Genomic DNA, 26,977 nt, shown 5'->3' on the forward strand with positions numbered 1-26,977 from the left:
TAGTCACCATACATTACATCATTCATTTTTGAGGTAGTGTTCCATGATTCATTGTTTGCGAATAACACCCAGTGCTCCATTCAATACGTGCCCTCCTTAATACCCATCACCGGGCTAACTTTTTTTTAAACATTGGCTTCTTTTGGCTTTGTTACTTGGTTTCCCTTTTGCCTACCTAGATGTTATTCCCCTCCATCTCCTTTGTAGGTTTACCTTTTTTTATCCAGCCCTTAAATATTTATCTTATCATGCTTTATACACTCCTTAGAAAATTTCCTCCATACACAGTTTCAGTTGTCACTACCTATATATCAAGAACTCAAGTTTATGTCTTCAGCTAATTCCTATACCTTGAGCTCCAGACTTGTGTATCCAGCTGGTGCTTTGACATCCCCTTTCTGTTATCTGAAGGGCCTCTCACAAGGGACTGGTCCAATAACAGAGCGCCCCCTCCCCAGGAAATGTAGTCTTCTAAGTGTCACATTATTGGATGATTAACATCTTAATTTATCCACTTTCTTAACAGAAACAGAAAGCTGAGCTTAGTGACATCTCTGTACCTCACACCCAATCCACTCCAGACTTTGGACCTGTCAATTTCACCACCCAAGTCTTTCTCACACTCATCTGCATCTTTCCATTCTTTCCATCTCCTTTACCAGTGCCACAGACTGAGCAACCATCTCTCTCACTGTCATCTCTAGAATAGCCCCTAATTTGTATACAAACATCTGCTCCCTTCTAACTCTTCTAAACATGGTAGGTGAAATGGTCTTTACAAATAACAGTTCAGATTGTGGTCACTGCCTCTGTTTCAACATGCCTAAGGCTTCTCACTGCATTTAGGTTAGAGGCTTTGTCATTCCATGACCCACAAGGCTCTGCATGGTCTGGCTCCCCCTCGCTGTTAGGCTTCATCTCATACCAGGCATCCCCTCACTTTCTCGGCTGGTCTTCTCATTTGCCATAATCCCTTCTGGCCTCAGGACCATTGCATCTCTATTCCTTTTGCCTGGAATGCTCTTTCTTCTCCATTTTGCCTCATTATCTCTTACCCATTCTACATATTTTAATCCAAGAATCCCTTCCTGATATTGATAAGCAACTTTGCCGATTTCCTTGACCAGGACAGATTCTTGTAGATGCTCCCAGTGCTTTGTACTTAGTGGTACTTGTCATGGTTGTTATATTACATATGCTTGTCTATGTTTTTTTTCTCCTTTTTTATAATTTAATTAGGCCACATACCAGGACTGCTGTTCCATACCATCATCCTTGGAACTGTGCCAATAAACAGGTTTTTTGTAAATATATGTTGAAAGATGGAAGAAAGGGGGCATAGTGTCAAAAATAATTAGGGAAGGTAAAGTTGGGAGACTTGTACAGAACCATCGAACATAATGCAGGGATTCCTTGCCTTTGTTTGTAGGAGAACAGACATTGTGGAGGTAGAATTCAAAGAGCTGGGTTTTTCAAATCAAGATGTACTTTCCCATCACTAATACTTTATTTTAAAATGGCTAGTTTTAGCTAAAAAGGATTGGTGGGGGTGTAGGGCCGGGTGGGGTGACTTCATCAAGTTGAATTCTGGACTTATCCTGAAAATGGAAGTTTCCTTCATGCTTTCTTTTCCCATATAGAATGGCAAAATTATTGCAAAGATAAATGGTGCAAATGCACCACTTGTTAATCAAAAGATTATTAACTTGGTCAATGAGGAGAAGAAAATTGCAGCAGGTGAAATGGTTCGCCCTCAGGTAATACTTTACTATTTTATTCTTAAAAAGATGTATTACATCTTTTTTGTTGTTTTACTAAGGAATTATTCCCAAGTTTTGTAACCATCTAGGTTTCTAAATGGTACAGACTTTCTGGGAGTTATTTTGTCAATATGAATCAAAGGCCTTACAAAACACATGTATCATTTGAGCAATTATGCTCCAATAATTTTCCCTACAAAGATAATAAGACAAATTTAGAAAAGAGCATTTATAGCAGGGTTGTCTGTTATTAAAAATTTGGAATCACTCCAAATGTCGAGCCACACTGGTGCCTGGGTAACTCAGTCGGTTAAGCATCTGCCTTCAGGTCAGGTCACGATCAAAGGGTTTTTGGAACCGAGCCCCACATGGGGTTCCCTGCTCAGCAGGGAGGCTGCTTCTCCCTCTCCCTATGTCCCTCCCCCCTGCTTGTGCACTCACTCTCTCAAATAAATATTTAAAATCTTTAAATGTCAACCAATGCTGAATAGGTTCCACAAAATGTCTGTAGTTTTTGTCATAAATTATACAAATCCATACAGTGGAATATTATTTAATGTCTTCTGGCTCTGTACTTACTGATATTGAAAGAGGACAAAGATAGATTGACAAATGAAAACAAGAGAGCCATTTGGTAGGATACTTAGAAATAAGATCCAACATGTGAAGAGTATCATCTATGTAATGAAAGATAAACTATTTAAAAATTAAGAAATTACAAAGCATGTGGAGGTATGAACATAATAGTGTAAGAAAGGAAGCCACAGAGGAAACTGATTAGAAATACAGGCAGATAGTGCTGCTGAGGGTCCCACAACCTAGGACACTACAGTTTATAGCAGCACAGACAGAAAAGGAGCTAGTGTGGCCTGGAGAACTCACTGAAGAACAGACTGTGATCTCTCTGCTCTGAGGCAGAGTGTTGGAAATGATCTCTTCTGCTCTGACTCTCAGAAGAGACACAGAAAGCCACCAGGGAAAGCCAGAGAACAAAAGCCCCCCGAAAATGATCCCCACTGAGCCCATCCCCCACCACAGGGGGCAGGGCAACTTGGCCCAAACAGGGTTGCTTGAGTAACAGTGTGGCAGGCCCCTCCCCCAGAAGACAGGCTGGGAGAACAAGAGGCCAGCAACCCTAAGGTCCCTATAAAACAGGTGCATCTTGCTTGGGTTGTGGTCAATAGTTTGGACTCTATACATTCCCTCAACCACCCTTCAACAGAATGACTAGGAGGAGGAACCCCCAAAATAGGAAAGACTCAGAGACTGTGACTTCTGCCACAGATTTACAAATGGATAGAGATATAACCAAGATGTCAGAGATGGAATTCAGGGTAGCAGTTGTGAAGACAATAGCTAGAATGGAGAAATCGATTAATGGCAACATAGAGTCTCTAAGGGCAGAAATAAAAGCTGAATTGGCAGAATTTAGAAATGCTATCAATGAGATCCAATCTAATCTAGATAATCTAACAGCTAGGGTAAGCCAGGCAGAAGAACAAGTTAGTGATCTAGAAAACCCAATTAATAGACAAGAAGGAAAAAGAGGAGGCCAGGGAAAAACAACTCAAAATCCATGAAAATAGAATCAGAGAAATAAATGACACCATGAAACATTCCAATCTCAGAATTATTGGAATCCCTGAGGGGGTGGAGAGAGAGAGAGGACTGGAAGATATATTTGAGCAAATTGTAGGTGAGAACTTTCCTGATCTGGGGAATGAAACAAACATTCGTGTCCTAGAGGCAGAGAGGACCCCTCCCAAGATCAAGGAAAACAGGCCAACACCCCGGCATGTAATAGTAAAACTCACAAATCTTAGAACCAAGAAAACCATCTTAAGGGCAGTTAGGGGGAAGAGATTCCTTACATACAGAGGGAGGAACATCAGAATGACGTCAGACCTATCCACAGAGACCTGGCAAGCCAGAAAGGCCTGGCAAGACATATTCAGGGTACTAAACGAGAAGAACATGCACCCAAGAATACTTTATCCGGCAAGGCTGTCATTTAGAATGGATGGAGAGATGCAGAGCTTCCACGACCGGCAGAAAGTGAAAGAATATGTGACCACTAAGCCGACCCTGCAAGAAATATTAAGGGGGGTTCTATAAAAGGAGAAAGACCCCAAGAGTGATATAGAACAGAAATTTACAGAGACAATCTATAAAAACAAGGTCTTCACAGGCAACATGAAGACAATAAATTCATATCATTCAATAATCACTCTCAACGTGAATGGCCTAAATGCTCCCATAAAATGGCACAGGGTTGCAGATTGGATAAAAGGACAGGACCCACCCATTTGCTGTCTACAAGAGACTCATTTTGAACCTAAAGATATATACAGACTGAAAGTGAAGGGATGGAGATCCATCTTCCATGCCAGCAGACCTCAAAACAAAGCTGGGGTAGCAATTCTCGTAGCAGTTCTCATATCAGACAAATTAGATTTTAAACTGAAGACTGTAGTTAGAGACACAGAAGGACACTATATCATTCTTAAAGGGTCTATCCAACAAGAAGATCTAACAATTGTAAATATCTACGCCCCCAACATGGGAGCAGCCAACTACATAAGCCAACTGTTAACCGAAATAGTCATATTGATAACAATATGTTAATTGTAGGAGACCTCAATACTCCATCCTCGGCAATAGACAGATCATCTAAACAGAAAATCAACAAGGAAACAAGAGCGTTGAATGACACACTGGACCAGATGGACCTCAAAGATATATACAGGACATTCCACCCTAAAACAACAGAATACTCATTCTTCTCGAGCACACATGGAACTTTCTCCAGAAGAGACCACATACTGGGTCACAAATCAGGTCTCAACCTATACCAAAAGACTGGTATTATTCCCTGCATATTCTCAGACCCTAATGCTTTAAAACTGGAACTCAATCACAAGAAAAAATTTGGCAGAAATTCAAACACTTGGAAGCTAAAGACCACTCTGCTCAAGAATGTTTGGGTCAACCAGGAAATCAAAGAAGAACTTAAAGAATTCATGGAGACCAGTGAGAATGAAAACACATCAGTCCAAAACCTATGGGATACTGCAAAGGCGGTCCTAAGGGGGAAATACATAGCCATCCAAGCCTCACTCAAAAAAATAGAAAAATTCCGATTTCACCAACTAACTCTACACCTTAAAGAACTAGAGAAAAAGCAACAAACGATGCTTAAGCCACACATTAGAAGAGAAATAATTAAGATTAGAGCAGAGATCAATGAATTAGAAACCAGAAACACAGTAGATCAGATGAACAAAACTAGAAGCTGGTCCTTTGAAAGAATTAATAAGATCGAGAATCCACTGGTCAGACTTATCCAAAAGAAAGAGAAAGGACCTAAAAAAATAAAACTATAAATGAAAGGGGAGAGATCACGACTAACACCAAGGAAATAGAAACAATTATTAGAAATTATTATCAACAAATATATGCCAATAAACTGAGCAATCTGGATGAAATGGACGCTCTCTGGAAACCTATAAGCTGCCAAGACTGAAACAGGAAGAAACTGACAAACTGAATAGGCCAATAACAAGTAACGAGATTGAAGCAGTGATCAAAAACCTCCCAAAAAACAAGAGTCCAGGGCCTGATGGATTCCCTGGGGAATTCTACCAAACATTCAAAGAAGAAATAATACCTATCCTCCTGAAGCTGTTTCAAAAAATAGAAACAGAAGGAAAGCTTCCAGACTCATTCTGTGAGGCCAGCATTACCTTAATCCCCAAACCAGGCAAAGACCCTGTCACAAAGGAGAATTTCAGACCGATACCCCTGATGAATATGGATTCCAAAATCCTCAACAAAATCCTATCTAATATTATCCAACAATACATTAAAAGGATCATCCACAATGACCAAGTGGGATTTATCCCCGGGATGCAAGGGTGGTTCAACATTCACGAATCAATCAATGTGACAGAACACATTAATAAGAGGAGAGAGAAGAACCATATGGTCCTCTCAATTGATGCAGAAAAAGCATTTGACAAAATACAGCATCCTTTCCTGATTAAAACTCTTCAGAGTGTAAGGATAGAGGGAACATTCCTCAAGTTCATAAAATGCATCTATGAAAAACCCACACTGAGTATCATTCTCAATGGGGAAAAGCTGAGAGCCTTTCCCTTAAGTTCAGAAACACTTCAAGAATGCCCACTCTCACGGGGCGCCTGGGTGGCTCAGTTGGTTAAGCGACTGCCTTCGGCTCAGGTCATGATCCTGGAGTCCCTGGATCGAATCCCACATGGGGCTCCCTGCTCGGCAGGGAGTCTGCTTCTCCCTCTGACCCTCCCCCCTCTCATGTGTTCTCTCTCATTCTCTCTTTCAAATAAATAAATAAAATCTTAAAAAAAAAAAAAAAGAATGCCCACTCTCGTCACCATTGTTCAACATAGTACTAGACGTCCTAGCAACAGCAATCAGACAACAAAAATAAATAAAAGGTATTCAAATTGGCAAAGAAGAAGTCAAACTCTTTCTTTTCGCAGATAACATTACTAGATTACTAGAACTCACACAGCAATTCAGTAATGTGTCAGGATACAAAATCAATGCACAGAAATGACTTTCTTTCTTATACATTAACAATGCAAGTGTAGAAAGAGAAATTAGAGAAATGATTCCATTTACATTAGCACCAAAACCCATAAGATACCTCGGAATAAACCTAACCAAAGAGGTAAAGGATCTATACTCTAGGAACTACAGAACACTCATGAAAGAAATCGAAGAGCACACAAAAAGGTGGAAAAACATTCCATGCTCATGGATCAGAAGAATAAACATTGTTAAAATGTCTATGCTACCCAGAGCAATCTATACCTTCAACACCATCCTGATCAAAATTCCAGTGACATTTGTCAAATGGAACAAACAATCCTAAAGTTGTAAGGAATCAGAAAAGACCCAGAATCACCAAGGAAATGTTGAAAAAGAAAAACAAAGCTGGGGGCAGCATGTGGCCTGATTTCAAGCTATATTACAAAGCAGTGATCACCAACAGAGCATGGTACTGGCACAAAAACAGACATATCAACCAATGGAACAGACTAGAGAGCCCACATATGGACCCTCAACTCTATGGTCAAATAATCTTCAACAAAGCAGGAAAAAATATGCAATGCAAAAAAGACAGTCTCTTCAATAAATGGTGCTGGGAAAATTGGACAGCTATATACAGGAATGAAACTCGACCATTCTCTAACACCATACACAAAGATAAAGTCAAAATGGATGATAGACCTCAATGTGAGACAGGAATCCATCCAAATCCTAGAAGAGAACCTCTTTGACATCGGCCACAGCAACTTCTTTCAGGATACATCTCCAAAGGTTAGTGAAACAAAAGCAAAAATGAACTTTTGGAACTTCATCAGGATAAAAAGCTTCTGCACAGCAAAGGAAACAGTCAACAAAACAAAGAGGCAACCCACAGAATGGAGAAGATATTTGCAAATGACACTACAGATAAAGGGCTGGTATCCAAGATCTATAAACAACTTCTCAAACTCAATACCCAAAAAACAAGTAATCCAGTCAAGAAATGGGCAGAAGACATGAACAGATACTTCTTCAAAGACATACAAATGGCTAACAGACATATGAAAAAGTGCTCAACATCGCTCGGCATCAGGGAAATCCAAATGAAAACCTCAATGAGATACCACCTTACACTAGTTAGAATGGCAAAAATGGACAAGGCAAGAAACAACAAATGTTGGAGTGGTTGTGGAGAAAGGGGAACTCTCTTATACTGTTGGTGGGAATGCAAGTTGGTACAGCCACGTTGGAAAACAGTGTGGAGGTTCCTCAAAAAATTAAAAATAGAGCTACCCTATGACCCAGTAATTGCACTACTGGGTATTTACCCCAAAGGCATAGATGTAGTGAAAAGGAGGGCCATATGCACCCCAATGTTCAAAGCAGCTATGTCTGCAATAGCCGAACTGTGGAAAGAGCCGAGATGCCCTTCAACAGATGAATGGATAAAGAAGATGTGGTGCATATATACAATGGAATATTACTCAGCCATCAGAAAGGATGAATACCCAACGTTTACATCAACATGGATGGGACTGGAGGAGATTATGCTAAGTGAAATAAGTCAAGCAGAGAAAGTCAATTATCATATGGTTTCACTTTTTTGTGGAACATAAGGAATAGCATGGAGGACATTAGGAGAAGGAAGGGAAAAATGAAGGGGGGGAAACCAGAGGGGGAGACGAACCATGAGAGACTTTGGACTCTGAGAAACAAACTGAAGGTTTTAGAGGGAAGGAGGGTGGGGGGATGGGTTAGCCTGGTGATGGGTATTAAGGAGGGCATGTACTGCATGGAGCACTGGGTGTTATATGAAAACAATGACTCGTGGATCACTAAATCAAAAACTAATGATCTACTGTATGGTAACATAACATAATAAAATAAAATAACATAAAAAAATACAGGCAGATAAGGAAGAGCTACCGGTGTTATTGAAATGAACACACCTGAGCTCGCACATGCGCGTGTGCATGTGTCCACACACACAATACACCTATGCATGCCAAACCAACCACAAGAGTGAAAAGGGAAAGTATGAACTTAAAAAGTGGAAAGTACAGATGAGGCAAGAAATACTGAAAAATAGAAATAATGAGAAGATATAGGTTCAAGCTTGTATTAAGTATTTGCTATAAAAATACCAGTTTAAATCAGAAAAGGATAAAAAATTTGATCAACAGGCTTAGGAATATTGGGTTAACTATTTGTATAAGAAATTTATATCATTTTCTCATCATATACATAAATTACAGATGAATTACAGAGCTGAATATGAAGAAAGCATAAAAGCATTAGAAGAAAATACTGGTGAACGTTTATATTGTCTTAGGTTAAGGAAGGCATTGTAAACCTAACACAAAACAGAGATATCAAAAATGAAAAATTGATTTGATTATTTAAAACCTTGAAGTGCACCCTAAAATGTAAAAGGAAAACAGTAAACTGGGAAAAATTCTTGTACTCTATGTCTATGTGCTAATATCCATAGTATGCACAAAGTACTTTTTGAGTGTTAAGAAAAAAATGAACATTTTGATGGAAGAGTGGCAAATGACAAATATGGGGACTTTACATTTTCATAATAGTGATTTTTCTTATCCAAGGACATTTTTCTTTACTTTTCAGATTTTCTTTTTTGTCAGGGAATCTTCTCTCCCTCCTCTCTGTCTCTTTTTCCCTCTCACCGCCCCCCGCCATCCCCACTTGTTTGTGAAAATTGTAATTACTAGGACTTTTTGAAGAGCTGCTGTTTGCCAACATTTATAAACAGATCTCATTTAATTTTGACAGAAATCTTTTTCCTTCCTAGTTTTATTGAGATATGACTGACAAACAACATTGTATTGATTGAATGTATATAACATAATGATTTGATATCTGTACATATTGTGAAATGATCACTAAGTTTAACATCTGTCACCTTCCATAGTTAACAATTTTGTTTTGTTGTGATGAGGACTTTCAAGATCTACTCTCTTAGCAACTTGCAAGTATACTATACAGTATTATTATGTATAGTCACTATGCTGTATGTTATACCCTCAGAACTTATTTATCTTATAACTGGAAGTTTGTACCTTTGGTCACCTTCACCCAATTCCCACACTTCCCACCCTCTACCTCTGGTAACCACCATTCTGTTCTCTATGTTTATGAGTTTAGTTTTTTTTTTTTTTTAGATTCCACATATAAGTGAGATTGGATAGAATTTGTCTTTCTCTGACTGATTTTATTTAGCATAGTGCCCTCAAGGTCCTTCTATGTTGTCACAAATAGAAGGATTTCTTTCATTTTTATGTGGGAATAATATTGCATTGCATGTATATACCATGTCTTTATCCATTCATTCATTATGGACATTTATTTATTTATTTATTTTAAAGATTTTATTTATTTGACAGAGAGAGACACAGCGAGAGAGGGAACAGAAGCAGGGGGAGTGGGAGAGGGAGAAGCAGGCTTCCCGCGGAGCAGGGAGCCTGATGCGGGGCTCGATCCCAGGACCCTGAGATCATGACCCGAGCCAAAGGCAGATGCTTAACGACTGAGCCACCCAGGCGCCCCATTGATGGACGTTTAGGTTGTCTGCATGTCTTGACTATTATGAATAATGCTACAGGGAACATGGGTATGCACATAACTTTTCTTTTTTTTTCTTTCTTCTTTTCTTTCTTTCTTTCTTTCTTTCTTTCTTTCTTTCTTTCTTTCTTTCTTTCTTTCTTTCTTTCTTTCTCTCTTTCGGGAGAGACAGGATAGGGGCAGAGGGAGAGAGAGAATCCCAAGCAGTCTCCATGCTCAGCAGCATGGAGCCTGATGTGGGGCTTTATCCCACGACCTTGAGATTATGACCTGAGTGGAAATCAAGAGTGGGATGCCCAACTGACTGAGCCACCCAGACGTGCTTGAACATAACTTTTTGAGATAGTGATTTCATAGTTGGTCATAGTAGTCTCTTAAGATCCTTTGTATTTGGGGCACCTGGGGGGCATAATTTAAGTCCGGTGTTTTCTTATTGGTTTTCTGTATGGATGGTTTATCCAAACATAGCTGGTTGTACTGAACCCAACAACACCTGCTCTGCTGGCTGCCATAGTCAGGCTATAAGGGATGTGTCCTTGGGGAGCAGCCACAAAAGCTGGGGTGGGGTGCCAGATGTGCGCTCAAACCATGTTCACGTGGACATCACCCTCCTGGAGCAGGGCAGAGGGAAGGTGCAAAGATGGGCCTGTCATCCTCCCTGGTCTCCAGAGAGGACTGCAGTCAGCCCCCAGATCTGTGTTAATTTAGGAGCTTGCCTCTCAGGCTACAGCTTTTAAGAGTTTCAAATAGGCTTCTTTCAGAGAGAAACTGGGCATGTCAGTGAGCTGCCTGTGCGCTGAGCCCTGATAGGATAGCCACAGCCCGTCCTTTCCAGCCTGTTGAGAACTGTTTGTTTACTCTAGCCTCTTGGGACTCATGGACACAAGCCCCAGTTGGCTTTCAGAGGTAGGGATTTGGGGGACCTATCTTTCAAATGAAAGTCTTAAAATTTGGCACATTATATGGTGAGTCTAAACCCTTCTTCACTCCTCAGGGAGATGCCGGTTGTTCCCTCCCAATTGTGTGTCACTGTGGTGAGGGTGAAGTTGATGGTCAAGTTGTGTCTGAAACTCTCCTACTTTCCTACCCATTTCAGTATGGGTTTGTTTTTTGTTTTTTTCTCATTTGCCTGAAATGTAGGAGTTGCTCAGCCTTTCTCTGGATTTTTTTCAGAGGAAATTTTTTTTATAGAGAGCTGTAGATTTGGTGTGTTTATAGGAGGAAGTTAAGTTCAGCCTTTTATGTTGCCATCTTGAGTGGGAATCTCAAGAAATCTAATGAGATAGTTACAAATGATAAGACAGGGCTTTAAAAACATTAAGTTATTTCCCCCAAAACAGACAGCTAGTAGGTGGTGAAACCAGAATTTGATGTCAGGCAGAATGACTCCTAAACATATACTCCTAATTGCTATATTCTATGTACCTTTCTCTATGTGTACTCTGTTCTGTGGTTATGTTGTTGTTGTTCTGAGTGTTCTTACAGAATGATATCCTGTTTTAATTAATAACAGCATGAATATAAGAAATGTATTAATATGTTTATTTTATATTATTCCATTTTGTTGAATGCTTCTGTTGTTTAGCTTTTTTATCTAATTGCCTGGTCTAGCACAGCCCTGTAGATCATAAAAAAATACAAGTCATGTTGTGAGTCACATGCATAATTTAAAATATTCTACGAGTCACATTAAAAACAACAAAGAAAAAAGGGAAATTATTATTATTTTTTCTTTTCAAATTTTTATTTAAATTCTAGTTAGTTAACATATAGTGTAATATTGGCTTCAGGAGTAGAATTAAGTGATTCATCAATTACATGCAACACCCAGTGCTCATCACAAGTGCCCTCCTTATGCCCATCCCCCATCTAGGCCATCCCTCCACCCACCTCCCTCCATCAACCCTCAGGTGTTCTCTATTGTTAAGAGTCTCTTACGGCTTGTTTCCCTCTCTCTTTTTCTCTTTTTTTAGAATAAAGTGAAATTAAATTTTTTAAATCCTGTATATTAAAAATATACAGGATTTAAAAATATACATATATTTAAATATGTACTCAATATAAAAAATAAGGTATTCTGCAATCATTTTTTCATGCTAAATCTTCGGAATGTGCTGTGCAGCTATCACTTATGGCACATCTTAATTTGGATTAACTTCATTTTCAAGTGCTGAAATAGCCTTATGTAGTTAGTGGGTGCTGTATTGGCCAGCACATGTCCAGCAAATATAAAGTCAGATCAGTTTGAAGTTATAGCTGGTATAATTATCTTATTCCCGATTGTAATAAGAATGAGAGCTTCCAGTGTAGTCATTTCCATACATTTTGGGGTCTTTATTTCATCGAGACTCTGAAATTATGCATTCTCTTGGCAAAAAAATGTATATATGTAAATATATAAACCTTTCAGATAGTTAAAACAGAATCACAGAAGCACTTTAAGGGCTTCTCAAGAAATTAAGGAACCCCCATCCCCTTCCTTCCCAGTATTTTACTTTATAGTAGAAAATTGGTTATTGTTTTGAGCAAGACAGTTTTTTATAAGTTAAGGAGGTATTTTTCTGTTTCTAGTTTACTAAGGGTAATGGTTAGGATTGGATCTTGAAACTATCAAATGCCCTTTTGATCTTCAACATGATAATTATGTATCTGTTGCTTTCTTTCTATTATTTATTTATTTGAGAGAGAGAGAGAGCAAGCAGGGGAGGGGTAAAGGAGAAGGAGAGAATCTCAAGCAGACTCCCCACTGAGCACAGAGCCCAACAGGGTGTTGGATCCCACGACACTTGAGTTCATGACCTGAGCCGAAACCAAGAGTTGGATACTCAACTAACTGAGCCACCCAGGCACCCCTAATTTATTGCTTTCTTACTTAATAATCTCTGCTTCTTTCTTATTTTATTCCTTGTGCTCTTCTTAAGTTTTAAGGTTTTTGGTTTTTAAACAGTTTCCATATGTATTATTTCTTGATAGTCTTACCACCCCAATCATTTTAAACATTCCTTTTTTTTTTTTATTTCACTGAAAAGATGGGGAAAAGTAGAGTTAGATAAATGTAGGCACATTTCCACTTTACCCTCTATCCCTTGAATTATAAATATTTATTAGAAATAAAATTTCTGAAAACTCTTTTCCTGTCATATTAAAATATAACTTCTATTTGCATTTCTTGTCCACAGTATCATGAAATTGTGTTTGTAGATCCAGAGGCGGATGATGGTGGGGAAGTACTCAATGAAAGTATTGGTAAGTAAATTTCCTTCAGAGTAATGGCAAGGGATTTGTGTACATGGATGTTCAGTAGAGCACTAGCTGCAGGAGCAAAAAGGCTGGTGGTGACCTCAGTGTTATTGATAAGGGACTGGCTAGATAATACTAGACTCAGTTATTAACAAGCAAACTTTTTTTGCTCTCCTTGCCTTCCCTTTGGTCTCTGTGCCTGTGGCCTTCAGAGGTTACCCAGAACAGGGGTTCCTGTCCCCTGTGATTAACTAGACAGCAGCCTCCTCTTCATCCTTCGTCATCTTTCAAAACCTTGTGAAAATAATTTCTTCCTCAATGACCCACATGCCGGTTTACTTTACAGTTAACAGTTTTCTTCCTGGATTGTCTGTGTAGATGTGTGAGTGTGTGTTCATACTTTGGAGGGAGCAGAGACAAAGAGTGTGCTCAGTTAGCTATCCTGCACTAAAAGCTCATCGTAAGAATGTGTAGGTAAATGTAGATAAATCTCTAGATGGTGAAATCCATCAGTCTGTTATGTTTGCTTGTATTGAAACTCCACTCAACAGTGATACTAAGCTGGATGGATCATGGGTGTGATTTTAATGCATGTGAATTATATTAAAATAACTAGTGCCCACCTAAATCTTTTTTTTTTTTTTTGCCTGTGAACCACCAATTTTTGTGAATGTTTCTCCTGCATGCAAATAGAGGAACTGCGCTTTGATTCTAAAGAGAAACTCTTTGGTAGTTGGAATGCTGTAATAACAACAAAACTGTCAATGGGCAGAAACTCACTGGACATTAATAATTTACATTTCTAATTCCCAAATCCTTCATTATCTAATCTTTGTGCCAAGAAAATGAAATTCTCCTATTTTTTTCCCTAGATCAACTCTACAGTATTGCTATTATCAAACCCGATGCTGTGCTTAATAGAAAATCTCTAGAGATTAAACAAAAAGTAAGTGATATTTCCCCACAATACTTTATATTAATTGCAACATAACAACCTCTTAACTGTCAATTTGGAGACAAGCTTATTATTTAGAGTGAAATGGAACATAACAAATTTCTGATGCTAGGTACCTCCAAAGGCTTGGAATCTTTTGTTTTGACAAAAGTTAGACCTATTTAAGCATCTTTATTTAAAGAACTCTGCTCTACCAGCATCCAATATAAATGATAAAAATTACAGTTCTTATATTGGATTATAACAAATGTTCTTCCTGTTTAGTTACTAACAATGGAAGCTTGTTATAAACTCACATTGGCTTGTTTTATGTTCTGTATGTTGTCACAAATGTATGGTCCTTTTTAGATATATGGTAGAGTAAGGAAGCATTTGATGTTTTGCTTTAGAGCTAAAATAAATTTTTATAAGAGGAAAAGCTGCATTCTAATCCAAAGGTCAGGAAACTTTTCCTATAAAGGGCCAGAGAGTAACTATTTTCAGGTTTGTGGGGCATATGATCTCTGTCACCACAGCTGAACTCTGCCATCACACATGGGCGTGGCCATGCCCCAATAAGCTTTATTTCCAAATGCAGGTGGTGGGCCAGATGTTGACTGCAGGCTGTACTTTGCTGACTCCTTTTTTTTTTTAATTTTATTTTATTATGTTAGTCACCATACAATACATCATTAGTTTTTGATGTGGTGATCCACGATTCATTGTTTCATATAACACCCAGTGCTCCATGCAATACGTGCCCTCCTTAATACCCATCACCGGGCTAACACATCCCCCTAACCTCCTCCCCTCTAAAACCCCCAGTTTGTTTCTCAGAGTCCATAGTCTCTCATGGTTCGTCTCCCCCTCTGGTTTCCCCCCCTTCATTTTTCCCTTCCTTCTCCTAATGTCCTCCATGCTATTCCTTATGTTCCACAAAAAAGTGAAACCATATGATAATTGACTTTCTCTGCTTGACTTATTTCACTTAGCATAATCTCCTCCAGTCCCATCCATGTTGATGTAAAAGTTGGGTATTCATCCTTTCTGATGGCTGAGTAATATTCCATTGTATATATGCACCACATCTTTATCCATTCATCTGTTGATGGACATCTCGGCTCTTTCCACAGTTTGGCTATTGCAAACATTGGGGTGCATATGGCCCTTGTTTTCACTACATCTGCGTCTTTGGGGTAAATACCCAGTAGTGCAATTGCTGGGTCACAGGGTAGCTCTATTTTTAATTTTTTGAGGAACCTCCACACTGTTTTCCAAAGTGGCTGTACCAACTTGCATTCCCACCAACAGTGTAAGAGGATTCCCCTTTCTCCACAAGCTCTCCAACATTTGTTGTTTCTTGCCTTGTCCATTTTTGCCATTCTAACTGGTGTAAGGTGGTATCTATTTGTGGCTTTAATTTGAATTTCCCTGATGGCTAATGATGATGAACATTTTTCATGTGTCTGTTAGCCATTTGTATGTCTTCTTTGGAGATGTGTCTGTTCATGTCTTCTGCCCATTTTTTGACTTGATTATTTATTTTTTGGGTGTTAGTTTGAGAAGTTGTTTATAGATCTTGGATACCAGCCCTTTATCTGTAGTGTCATTTGCAAATATCTTCTCCCATTCTGTGGATTGCCTCTTTGTTTTGTTGACTGTTTCCTTTGCTGTGCAGAAGCTTTTTATCTTGATGAAGTCCCAAAAGTTCATTTTTGCTTTTGTTTCACTAGCCTTTCATCTATCTTGAAAGAAGTTGCTGTGAGCGATGTCAAAGAGGTTACTGCCTATGTTCTCCTCTAGGATTTTGATGGATTTCTGTCTCACATTGAGGTTTTTCATCCATTTTGAGTTTCTCTTTGTGTATGGTGTTAGCGGTCGAGTTTCATTCTTCTACATGTGGCTGTCCAATTTTCCCAGCACCATTTATTGAAGAGACTGTCTTTTTTGCATTGCATATTTTTTCCTGCTTTGTTGAAGATTATTTGACCATAGAGTTGAGGGTCCATATCTGGGTTCTCTATTCTGTTCCATTGGTCTATATGTCTGTTTATGTGCCAGTACCATGCTCTCTTGGTGATCACTGCCTTGTAATATACCTTGAAATTGGGCCACGTGATGCCCCCAGCTTTGTTTTTCTTTTTCAACATTTCCTTGGCGATTCGGGGTCTTTTCTGATTCCATACAAATTTTAGGATTGTTTGTTCCAGCACTTTGAAAAATGTCATTCGAATTTTGATTGGGATGGCATTGAAAGTATAGATTGCTCTGAGTAGCATAGACATTTTAACAATGTTTATTATTCTGATCCATGAGCATGGAATGTTTTTCCATCTTTTTGTGTCTTCAATTTCTTTCATGAGTGCTCTGTAGTTCCTAGAGTATAAATCCTTTACCTCTTTGGTTGGGTTTATTCCGAGGTATCTTATGGGTTTTGGTGCTGTTGTAAATGGAATCGTTTCTCTAATTTCTCTTTCTACACTTGCATTGTTAGCGTATAAGAAAACAACTGATTTCTGTGCATTGATTTTGTATCTTGCCACATTACTGAATTGCTGAATGAGATCTAGTAATTTGGGGGTGGAGTCTTTTGGGTTTTCCACATAAAGTATCATGTCATCTGCAAAAAGAGAGAGTTTGACTTCTTCTTTGCCATTTTGAATACCTTTTGTTTATTTTTGTTGTCTGATTGCTGTTGCTAGGACGTCTAGTACTATGTTGAACAATGGTGATGAGAGTGGGCATTCTTTTTTTTTTTTTTTAAAGATTTTATTTATTTATTTGAGAGAGAGAATGAGAGAGAACACATGAGAGGGGGGAGGGTCAGAGGGAGAAGCAGACTCCCTGCCGAGCAGGGAGCCCCATGTGGGATTCGATCCAGGGACTCCAGGATCATGACCTGAGCCGAAGGCAGTCGCTTAACCAACTGAGCCACCCAGGCGCCCCGTGAGAGTGGGCATTCTTGAAGTGTTTCTGAACTTAAGGGAAAGGCTCTCAGCTTTTCCCCATTGAGAATGATACTCAGTGTGGGTTTTTCATAGATGCATTTTATGAACTTGAGGAATGTTCCCTCTATCCTTACACTCTGAAGAGTTTTAATCAGGAAAGGATGCTGTATTTTGTCAAATGCTTTTTCTGCATCAATTGAGAGGACCATATGGTTCTTCTCTCTCCTCTTATTAATGTGTTCTGTCACATTGATTGATTCGTGAATGTTGAACCACCCTTGCATCCCGGGGATAAATCCCACTTGGTCATTGTGGATGATCCTTTTAATGTATTGTTGGATAATATTAGATAGGATTTTGTTGAGGATTTTGGAATCCATATTCATCAGGGGTATCGGTCTGAAATTCTCCTTTGTGACAGGGTCTTTGCCTGGTTTGGGGATTAAGGTAATGCTGGCCTCACAGAATGAGTCTGGAAGCTTTCCTTCTGTTTCTATTTTTTGAAACAGCTTCAGGAGGATAGGTATTATTTCTTCTTTGAATGTTTGGTAGAATTCCCCAGGGAATCCATCAGGCCCTGGACTCTTGTTTTTTGGGAGGTTTTTGATCACTGCTTCAATCTCGTTACTTGTTATTGGCCTATTCAGTTTGTCAGTTTCTTCCTGTTTCAGTCTTGGCAGCTTATAGGTTTCCAGAGAGCGTCCATTTCATCCAGATTGCTCAGTTTATTGGCATATATTTGTTGATAATAATTTCTAATAATTGTTTCTATTTCCTTGGTGTTAGTCGTGATCTCTCCCCTTTCATTTATAGTTTTATTTTTTTAGGTCCTTTCTCTTTCTTTTGGATAAGTCTGACCAGTGGATTCTCGATCTTATTAATTCTTTCAAAGGACCAGCTTCTAGTTTTGTTCATCTGATCTACTGTGTTTCTGGTTTCTAATTCATTGATCTCTGCTCTAATCTTAATTATTTCTCTTCTAATGTGTGGCTTAAGCATCGTTTGTTGCTTTTTCTCTAGTTCTTTAAGGTGTAGAGTTAGTTGGTGAAATCGGAATTTTTCTATTTTTTTGAGTGAGGCTTGGATGGCTATGTATTTCCCCCTTAGGACCGCCTTTGCAGTATCCCATAGGTTTTGGACTGATGTGTTTTCATTCTCACTGGTCTCCATGAATTCTTTAAGTTCTTCTTTGATTTCCTGGTTGACCCAAACATTCTTGAGCAGAGTGGTCTTTAGCTTCCAAGTGTTTGAATTTCTGCCAAATTTTTTCTTGTGATTGAGTTCCAGTTTTAAAGCATTAGGGTCTGAGAATATGCAGGGAATAATACCAGTCTTTTGGTATAGGTTGAGACCTGATTTGTGACCCAGTATGTGGTCTCTTCTGGAGAAAGTTCCATGTGTGCTCGAGAAGAATGAGTATTCTGTTGTTTTAGGGTGGAATGTCCTGTATATATCTTTGAGGTCCATCTGGTCCAGTGTGTCATTCAGTTAAATTTTTTTAATCTTATGTTAATCCCCATACATTACATCATTAGTTTTAGATGTAGTGTTCCATGATTCATTGTTTGTGCATAATACCCAGTGCTCCATGCAGAATGTGCCCTCCTCAATACCCATCACCAGGCTAACCCATCCTCCCACCCCCCTCCCCTCTAGAACCCTCAGTTTGTTTTTCAGAGTCCATCGTCTCTCATGGTTTGTCTACTCCTCCTTTACCCCCCCTTCATTCTTCCCCTCCTGCTACCTTCTTCTTCTTCTTTTTTTTTCTTAACATATATTGCATTATTTGTTTCAGAGGTACAAATCTGAGATTCAACAATCTTGCACAATTCACAGCGCTTACCAGAGCACATACCCTCCCCAGTGTCTATCACCCAGTCACCCCATCCCTCCCACCCCACCCCCCACTCCAGCAACCCTCAGTTTGTTTCCTGCAATTAAGAATTCCTCCTATCACTGAGGTCATATGATACATGTCTTTCTCTGTTTGACTTATTTCACTCAACATAATGCTCTCCAGTTCCATCCACGTCGTTGCAAATGGCAAGATCTCATTCCTTTTGATGGCTGCATAATATTCCATTGTATATATATATACCACATCTTCTTTATCCATTCATCTGTCGATGGACATCTTGGCTGTTTCCACAGTTTGGCTATTGTGGACATTGCTGCTATAAACATCGGGGTGCACGTACCCTTTCGGATCCCTACTTTTGTATCTTTGGGGTAAATACCCAGTAGTGCAATTGCTGGATCATATCGTAGCTCTATTTTCAACTTTTTGAGAAACCTCCATACTGTTTTCCAGAGTGGCTGCATCAGCTTGCATTCCCACCAATTAATAGGTATTAATTCTTCTTGAAATGTTTGGTAGAATTCCCCTGGGAAGCCATCTGGCCCTGGGCTTTTGTTTGTTGGGAGATTTTTGATGACTGCCTCAATTTCCTTAGTGGTTATAGGTCTGTTCAGGTTTTCTATTTCTTCCTGGTTCAGTTTTGGTAGTGGATACATCTCTAGGCATGCATCCATTTCTTCCAGGTTATCTAATTTGCTGGCATAGAGTTGCTCATAATATGTTCTTATAAGTGTTTTTTTTTTTAATTTTTTTTTTTAAGATTTTATTTATTTATCTGAGAGAGAGAGACTGAGAGAGAGAGAGAGAGCACGAGAGGGGGGAGGGCCGGGAGGGTCAGAGGGAGAAGCAGACTCCCTGCTGAGCAGGGGGCCCGATGTGGGACTCGATCCAGGGACTCCAGGATCATGACCTGAACCGAAGGCATTCACTTAACCAACTGAGCCACCCAGGCGCCCCTTCTTATAAGTGTTTGTATTTCTTTGGTGTTGGTTGTGATCTCTCCTCTTTCATTCATGATTTTGTTGATTTGGGTCATTTCTCTTTTCTTTTTGATAAGTCTGGCCAGGGGTTTATCAATCTTGTGAATTCTTTCAAAGAACCAGCTCCTAGTTTCGTTGATCTGTTCTACTGTTCTTTTAGTTTCTATTTCATTGATTTCTGCTCTGATCTTTATTATTTCTCTTCTCCTGCTGGGTTTAGGCTTTATTTGCTGTTCTTTTTCCAGCTCGTTTAGGTGTAGGGTTAGGTTGTGTACTTGAGACCTTTCTTGTTTCTTGAGAAAGGCTTGTATTGCTATATACTTTCCTCTTAGGACTGCCTTCGCTGCATCCCAAAGATTTTGAACAGTTGTGTTTTCATTTTCATTGGTTTCCATGAATTTTTTTAATTCTTCTTTAATTTCCTGTTTGACCCATTCATTCTTCAGTAGGATGCTCTTTAGCCTCCATGTATTTGAGTTCTTTCCAACTTTCCTCTTGTGATTGAGTTCTAGTTTCAAAGCATTGTGGTCTGAAAATAGGCAGGGAATGATCCAAATTGTTTGGTACCGGTTGAGACCTGATTTATGACCCAGGATATGATCTATTTGGAGAATGTTCCATGGGCACTAGAGAAGAATGTGTATTCTGTTGCTTTGGGGTGGAATGTTCTGAATATGTCTGTGAAGTCCTTTTGGTCCAGTGTCTCATTTAAAGTCTTTATTTCTTTGTTGATCTTTTGCTTAGAAGATATGTCCATTTCAGCGAGGGGGGTGTTAAAGTCCCCCACTATTATTGTATTGTTGTTGATGTGTTTCTTTGCTTTTGTTATTAATTGCCTTATATAATTGCCTGCTCCCATGTTAGGGACATAGATATTTACAATTGTTAGATCTTCTTGTTGGATAGACCCTTTAAGTAGGATATAGTGTCCTTCCTCATCTCTTATTACAGTCTTTGGTTTAAAATCTAATTTGTCTGATATAAGGATTGCCACACCAGCTTTCTTTTGGTGTCCATTAGCATGGTAAATGGTTTTCCACCCCCTCACTTTCAATCTGGGGGTGTCTTTGGGTCTAAAATGAGTCTCTTGCAGACAGCATATCGATGGGTCTTGTTTTTTAATCCAATCTGATAGCCTGTGTCTTTTGATTGGGGGCATTTAGCCCATTTACATTCAGGGTAACTATTGAAAGATAGGAATTTAGTGCCATTGTATTGCCTGCAAGGTGACTGTTACTGTATATTGTCTGTGTTCCTTTCTGGTCTCTGTTGCTTTTAGGGTCTCTCTTTGCTTAGAGGACCCCTTTCAAGATTTCCTGTAGGGCTGGTTTCGTGTTTGCAAATTCCTTTAGTTTTTGTTTGTCCTGGAAGCTTTTTCTCTCTCCTTCTATTTTCAATGACAGCCTAGCTGGATATAGTATTCTTGGCTGCATATTTTTCTCATTTAGTGCTCTGAATAGATCCTGCCAGTCCTTTCTGGCCTGTCAGGTCTCTGTGGATAGGTCTGTTGCCAGTCTAATGTTTCTACCATTGTAGATTACATATCTCTTCTCCCGAGCTGCTTTCAGGATTTTCTCTTTGTCTCTGAGACTCGTAATTTTACTATTAGATGTCGGGGTGTTCACCTATTTTTATTGATTTTGAGAGGGGTTCCCTGTGCCTCCTGGATTTTGATGCTTGTTTCCTTCCCCAAATTAGGGAAGTTCTCTGCTATAATTTGCTCCATTATACCTTCTGCCCCTCTTTCCCTTTCTTCTTCTTCTGGGATCCCAATTATTCTAATGTTGTTTTGTCTTATGGTATCGCTTATCTCTCGAATTCTGCCCTCGTGATCCAGTAGTTGTTTATCTCTCTTTTTCTCAGCTTCTTTCTTTTCCATCATTTGGTCTTCTATATCACTGATTCTCTCTTCTGCCTTATTTAGCCTAGCAGTTAGCGCCCCCATATTTGATTGCACCTCATTAATAGCCTTTTTGATTTCAACTTGGTTAGATTTTAGTTCTTTTACTTCTCCAGAAAGGGTTTCTCTAATAACTTCCATGCTTTTCTCGAGCCCAGCTAGTATCTTTAAAGTGATGATTCTGAACTCTAGATCTGACATCATACTAATGTCCGTATTGAGTAGGTCCCTGGCAGTCGGTACTACCTCTTGTTCTTTTTGTTGAGGTGATTTTTTCCATCTTGTCATTTTGTGCAGAGGAGAATAGATTAATGAGAGAACAAAATGCTAGCAGAGTAACAATGTCCCCAGAAAATATACTCTAAACAAATCAGAAAAGATCTGAAGCAGTGGGAAAAGAAAGGGAAAGAGAAAAAAGAAAAAGAAAAAAAAAGAAAAAGATAAAGATAAAAACACACAAAAACAGAACAAAAGAAAACAACAACAACAAAAAACCAGAATGTGATCAAATATGATCAGGCTGGTATATAGATCAGTGCCACATACTAGATTTTGGGTGGATTTTGGTCTGTTAGAAGAAAGTGCCTCCCAAAATTTTAAAGAAAGAAAAACTTATATATGTATAAAAATAAGGGTTGATATGATGAAGGGATGGAATATGACTGTAAGATGGAAATTATAAAAAATTTTATAAAAGGAATTGATAAGAAGTTCGAGAAAAGAACAAAGAGGATTTAAAAAAAGAAAAAAGAAAAAAAGAGAGAGAATGTGATCAGGCAGGGGAGTAGAAAAAAAACCATATACTAGAGATTTAGGGTATATTTTGATCTGTTAGAAGAAACTGTCTCAAAATTTTAAAGAGAGAACAACTTATATATATATGCCAAAAATATGGATAACTACTATGAAGGGATAGAATATGACTCTAAAAATGAAAAATAAAACTGTTTTTTTAAAAAAAGGGATTGATAAGATGTTGGTTGAAGAAAGGAAAAAGAAAAATTCAAAAAAAAAAAAAAGGAAAAAGAAAAAAGACAGTTAAAAAAAAATTAACTTTGGGGGCGCCTGGGTGGCTCAGTTGTTAAGCGTCTGCCTTCGGCTCAGGTCATGATCCCAGGGTCCTGGGATCGAGCCCCGCATCTGGCTCCTTGCTCAGCGGGAAGTCTGCTTCTCCCTCTCTCACTCCCCCTGCTTGTGTTCCCTCTCTCACTGTCTCTCTCTCTGTCAAATAAAGAAATAAAATCTCTAAAAAAAAAATTAACTTTCAAAGACTAAAGAAGCATGGTAAAAAAGCCATGAATTCTATGTGTAGTATTCCCCTAGTGCTGGGGTTCTGCCGTTCTCATTGATCGGTAAACTTGGTCTTGGCTGGGTGTTCTTGCTGATCTTCTGGAGGAGGGGCCTGTTGCTGTGGTTTCCAAATGTCTTTGCCGGAGGCGGAATTGCCCCGCCCTTGCCCGGTCTGGGCTAAGTAATCTGCTTGGGTTGCTCTCTGGAGCTTTTGTTCCCTGCAAGCTTTCCGTACAGCTTTGGAGGCGGAGAGTGAAAATGGCGGCCTCCCAATCTCTGCCCCAGAGGAGCCAAGAACTCGGGGCCCTGCTCCTCAGTGAGCCCCTGGAGAAAAGCAGTCAGTCACTTCCGACTCCCCGGTCTGCAGCCCCACTCCGTGCTCACCTGTTCTGTGACCGCGCGTTTGTATCTCTGGCACCCGACCCCGGGTGGAGTCTCCAAACCCAGCAGATCCCTGCGGTGCGCTCCCGCACCGCTCCTCCCGGAGGAGGAAGGTGAGTCTCCCCGATGTGCCGCTTGTTGGGTCCCTGCTGGAGGAGCAGTTGCCCAACTGTGCCGTGGATCACGGTTTATGGCAACCCTGAGCTGAGAGCCCGCACCTCGGCTCCGTCTCTGCAGCTGGTTTCCCTGCTCTGTTACCTGGGAGCTCTGCCACACTCAGGCACCCCTGGTCTCTCTGTGACCCCGAGGGTACTGAGACCACACTGTCCCGCGAGGGCCCCACCCCCAGCTTAGCCACCGGAGTGATGTCCCTCAGCGGAGCAGACTTTTAAAAGTTCCGCTTTTGTGCTCTGTGGCTGTATCACTTGCCAGAAGCGGCTGACGGAGGCCCCTCCCCCGCCATCTATCCTCCTGAATATCACCTCAGATTCACTTCTCCGCACGTGCTACCTTCCAGAAAGTGGTCGCTTTTCTGTTCAGAGAGTTCCTGCTATTCTTTTCTTCGATCTCCTGTTGAGTTCATAGGTGGTCAGACTGGTTTGATCCCTATCCAGCTGAATTCCTGAGAGGAGACGAAATCCAGGTCTCCTACTCCTTCGCCATCTTGCTCTGCCCCCCGCCGTGTGGCATTCAAAGCTCTTGTTTCCTTGTTGATTTTCTGCTTAGATGATCTGTCTATTGCTGAGGATGGAGTATTGAGGTCTCCTACAATTAACGTATTGTTATCAATATGACTCTTTATTTCGGTTAACAGTTGGCTTATGTAGTTGGCTGCTCCCATGTTGGGGGCGTAGATATTTACAATTGTTAGATCTTCTTGTTGGATAGACCCTTTAAGAATGATATAGTGTCCTCTGTGTCTCTAACTACAGTCTTTAGTTTAAAATCTAATTTGTCTGATATGAGAATTGCTATGAGATTTGCTACCCCAGCTTTGTTTTGAGGTCTGCTGGCATGGAAGATGGATCTCCATCCCTTCACTTTTAGTCTGTATATATCTTTAGGTTCAAAATGAGTCCCTTGTAGACAGCATATGGGTGGGTCCTGTCCTTTTATCCAATCTGCAACCCTGTGCCGTTTTATGGGAGCATTTAGGCCATTCACGTTGAGAGTGATTATTGAATGATATGAATTTATTGTCATCATGTTGCCTGTGAAGACCTTGTTTTTATAGATTGTCTCTGTAAATTTCTGTTCTATATCACTCTTGGGGTCTTTCTCCTTTTATAGAACCCCCTTTAATATTTCTTGCAGGGTCGGCTTAGTGGTCACATATTCTTTCACTTTCTGCCGGTCATGGAAGCTCTGCATCTCTCCATCCATTCTAAATGACAGCCCTACCAGATAAAGTATTCTTGGGTGCATGTTCTTCTCGTTTAGTACCCTGAATATGTCTTGCCAGGCCTTTCTGGCTTGCCAGGTCTCTGTGGATAGGTCTGACGTCATTCTGATGTTCCTCCCTCTGTATATAAGGAATCTCTTCCCCCTAACTGCCCTTAAGATGGTTTTCTTGGTTCTAAGATTTGCAAGTTTTACTATTACATGCCGGGGTGTTGGCCTGTTTTCCTTGATCTTAGGAGGGGTCCTCTCTGCCTCTCAGACATGAATTGTTTCTTTCCCCAGATTAGGAAAGTTCTCACCTACAATTTGCTCAAATATATCTTCTAATCCTCTCTCTTTCTCTCCACCTCCTCAGGAATTCCAATAATTCTGACATTGGAATGCTTCATGATGTCACTTATTTCTCTGATTCTATTTTCATGGATTCTGAGTTGTTTTTCCCTGGCCTCCTCTTTTCCCTTTTTATCTATTAAATTGTCTTCCAGGTCACTAATTTATTCTTCTGCCTCACTTACCCTAGCTGTTAAATTATCTAGATTAGATTGTATCTCATTGATAGCATTTCTAAATTCTGCCAATTCAGCTTTCATTTCTGCCCTTAGAGGCTCTATGTTGCCATTAATCGATTTCTCTATTCTAGCTATTGTCTTCACAACTGCTACCCTGAATTCCATCTCTGAGAATCTTGGTTATATCTCTATCCATTTGTAAATCTGTGGCAGAAGTCACAGTCTCTGAGTCTTTCCTATTTTGGGGGTTCCTCCTCCTAGTCATTCTGTTGAAGGGTGGTTGAGGGAATATATAGAGTCCAAACTATTGACCACAACCCAAGCAAGATGCACCTATTTTATAGGGACCTTAGGGTTGCTGGCCTCTTGTTCTCCCAGCCTGTCTTCTGGGGGAGGGGCCTGCTGCACTGTTACTCAGGCAACCCTATTTGGGCAGAGTTGCCCTGCCCCCCTGTGGCAGGGAATGGGCTCAGTGGGAACCAGTTTTGGGGGCTTTTGTTCTCTGGCTGCTTTCTCTGCTGGCTTTTTGCATCTCTTCCGAGAGTCAGAGCAGAAGAGACCGTTTCTAACCCTCTGCCTCAGAGCAGAGAGATCGCAGTCTATTCTTCAGTGAGCCCTCCAGGCCACACTATCTCCATTTCTGTCCATGCTTCTGTAAACTGCAGCGTCCTGGGTTGTGCACCCCTCAGCAGCACTCCCAGTCCTGCTTCCAGGTCGGGGCACGTCTCTGCCCTTTGTGCTTCTAAAACCACTAGCCGCTTCCAGTTTGCATGTGGGACCCCACCAATCCGGGTTTCTGCCCTGGGGGCTGTCCTAAAGTCCTTTCCCCACCGCTACCAGTCTGCAAGTCTGTGCCCATCCCCAGCACGCCAGGCTATTGCTCACTGGCGGTGTAGGATCCCCACAGTCAGGTCCTCTCCCACTGCTGTTTATCCTCCAATATCTGCCCAGGGAATCACGGCTCCCCACTTCGTACCTGGAAACCAACTGCCTGCAATACTCTGTTTGTAGAGATCCAGATCTTCTTACATCTCAGGCTGGTTTCGTGGGTGCTCAGAGTGGTCTGATAGATATCCAGCTCAATTCCAGTGACCAGTTGGAATAGGGTCCCCTACTCCTCCGCCATCTTTTCCTCTTCCTACTTTGCTGACTACTTAACAGTGACTTTGTTTTGACACAGCAACATTAAATTGAAACTTGAAAGAATGTTGCCTGGGGAATAGAGGAGGTCACCTAGGGAGCTACCAGGAGGGGTTGGCCATCCCTTGAACTTCTCATCATGCACTCTTTCTTTAGCTACAGCAACATTATCACTGATTAAAGTACAAGAAAGTCCATGGTCCATGGTCATGGGATGTATGGTTTCTTCCATTTGTGCATTGATTTAATAAAATCACTCTCTAAGGATAGCCCTTTTCTTCCAGATTTTGGTGCATATGTGGGGGGAGGGTGGTGTACCCCCACCCTCCATAGATTACTTATACTTTATAATGTTTAAAAAAGTAATATCACATAGTAATGGTTTACTGTTCCTTATTCAAGTGTATTTTAATTAGCTAGGACAATAAAGCTTTTCAAAGTTATATAGTTCTTTTGGTTGGGGCAATTCTATTAATCATAAGTTC

At 40.2% G+C, this 26,977-nt stretch overlaps 1 protein-coding gene across 1 annotated transcript in view; it reads left to right on the forward strand.

The window, feature by feature from the left end:
- NME8 (NME/NM23 family member 8) overlaps positions 1 to 26,977 on the forward strand; it is a 68,311-nt gene that overhangs the window by 11,259 nt on the left and 30,075 nt on the right. Inside the window, exons 5-7 of the mRNA XM_064575586.1 lie at positions 1,641 to 1,757; positions 13,091 to 13,157; positions 14,024 to 14,097. Coding sequence (XP_064431656.1) covers positions 1,641 to 1,757; positions 13,091 to 13,157; positions 14,024 to 14,097 — 258 coding nt within the window. The remainder of the gene's footprint in view (positions 1 to 1,640; positions 1,758 to 13,090; positions 13,158 to 14,023; positions 14,098 to 26,977) is intronic.

This window comes from Mirounga angustirostris, unplaced genomic scaffold, assembly GCF_029215605.1.
Source record: "Mirounga angustirostris isolate CCGP_5_RB_7025 unplaced genomic scaffold, mMirAng1.0.hap1 SCAF_12, whole genome shotgun sequence".
In the NCBI taxonomy this organism is placed as follows: Eukaryota; Metazoa; Chordata; class Mammalia; order Carnivora; family Phocidae; genus Mirounga; species Mirounga angustirostris.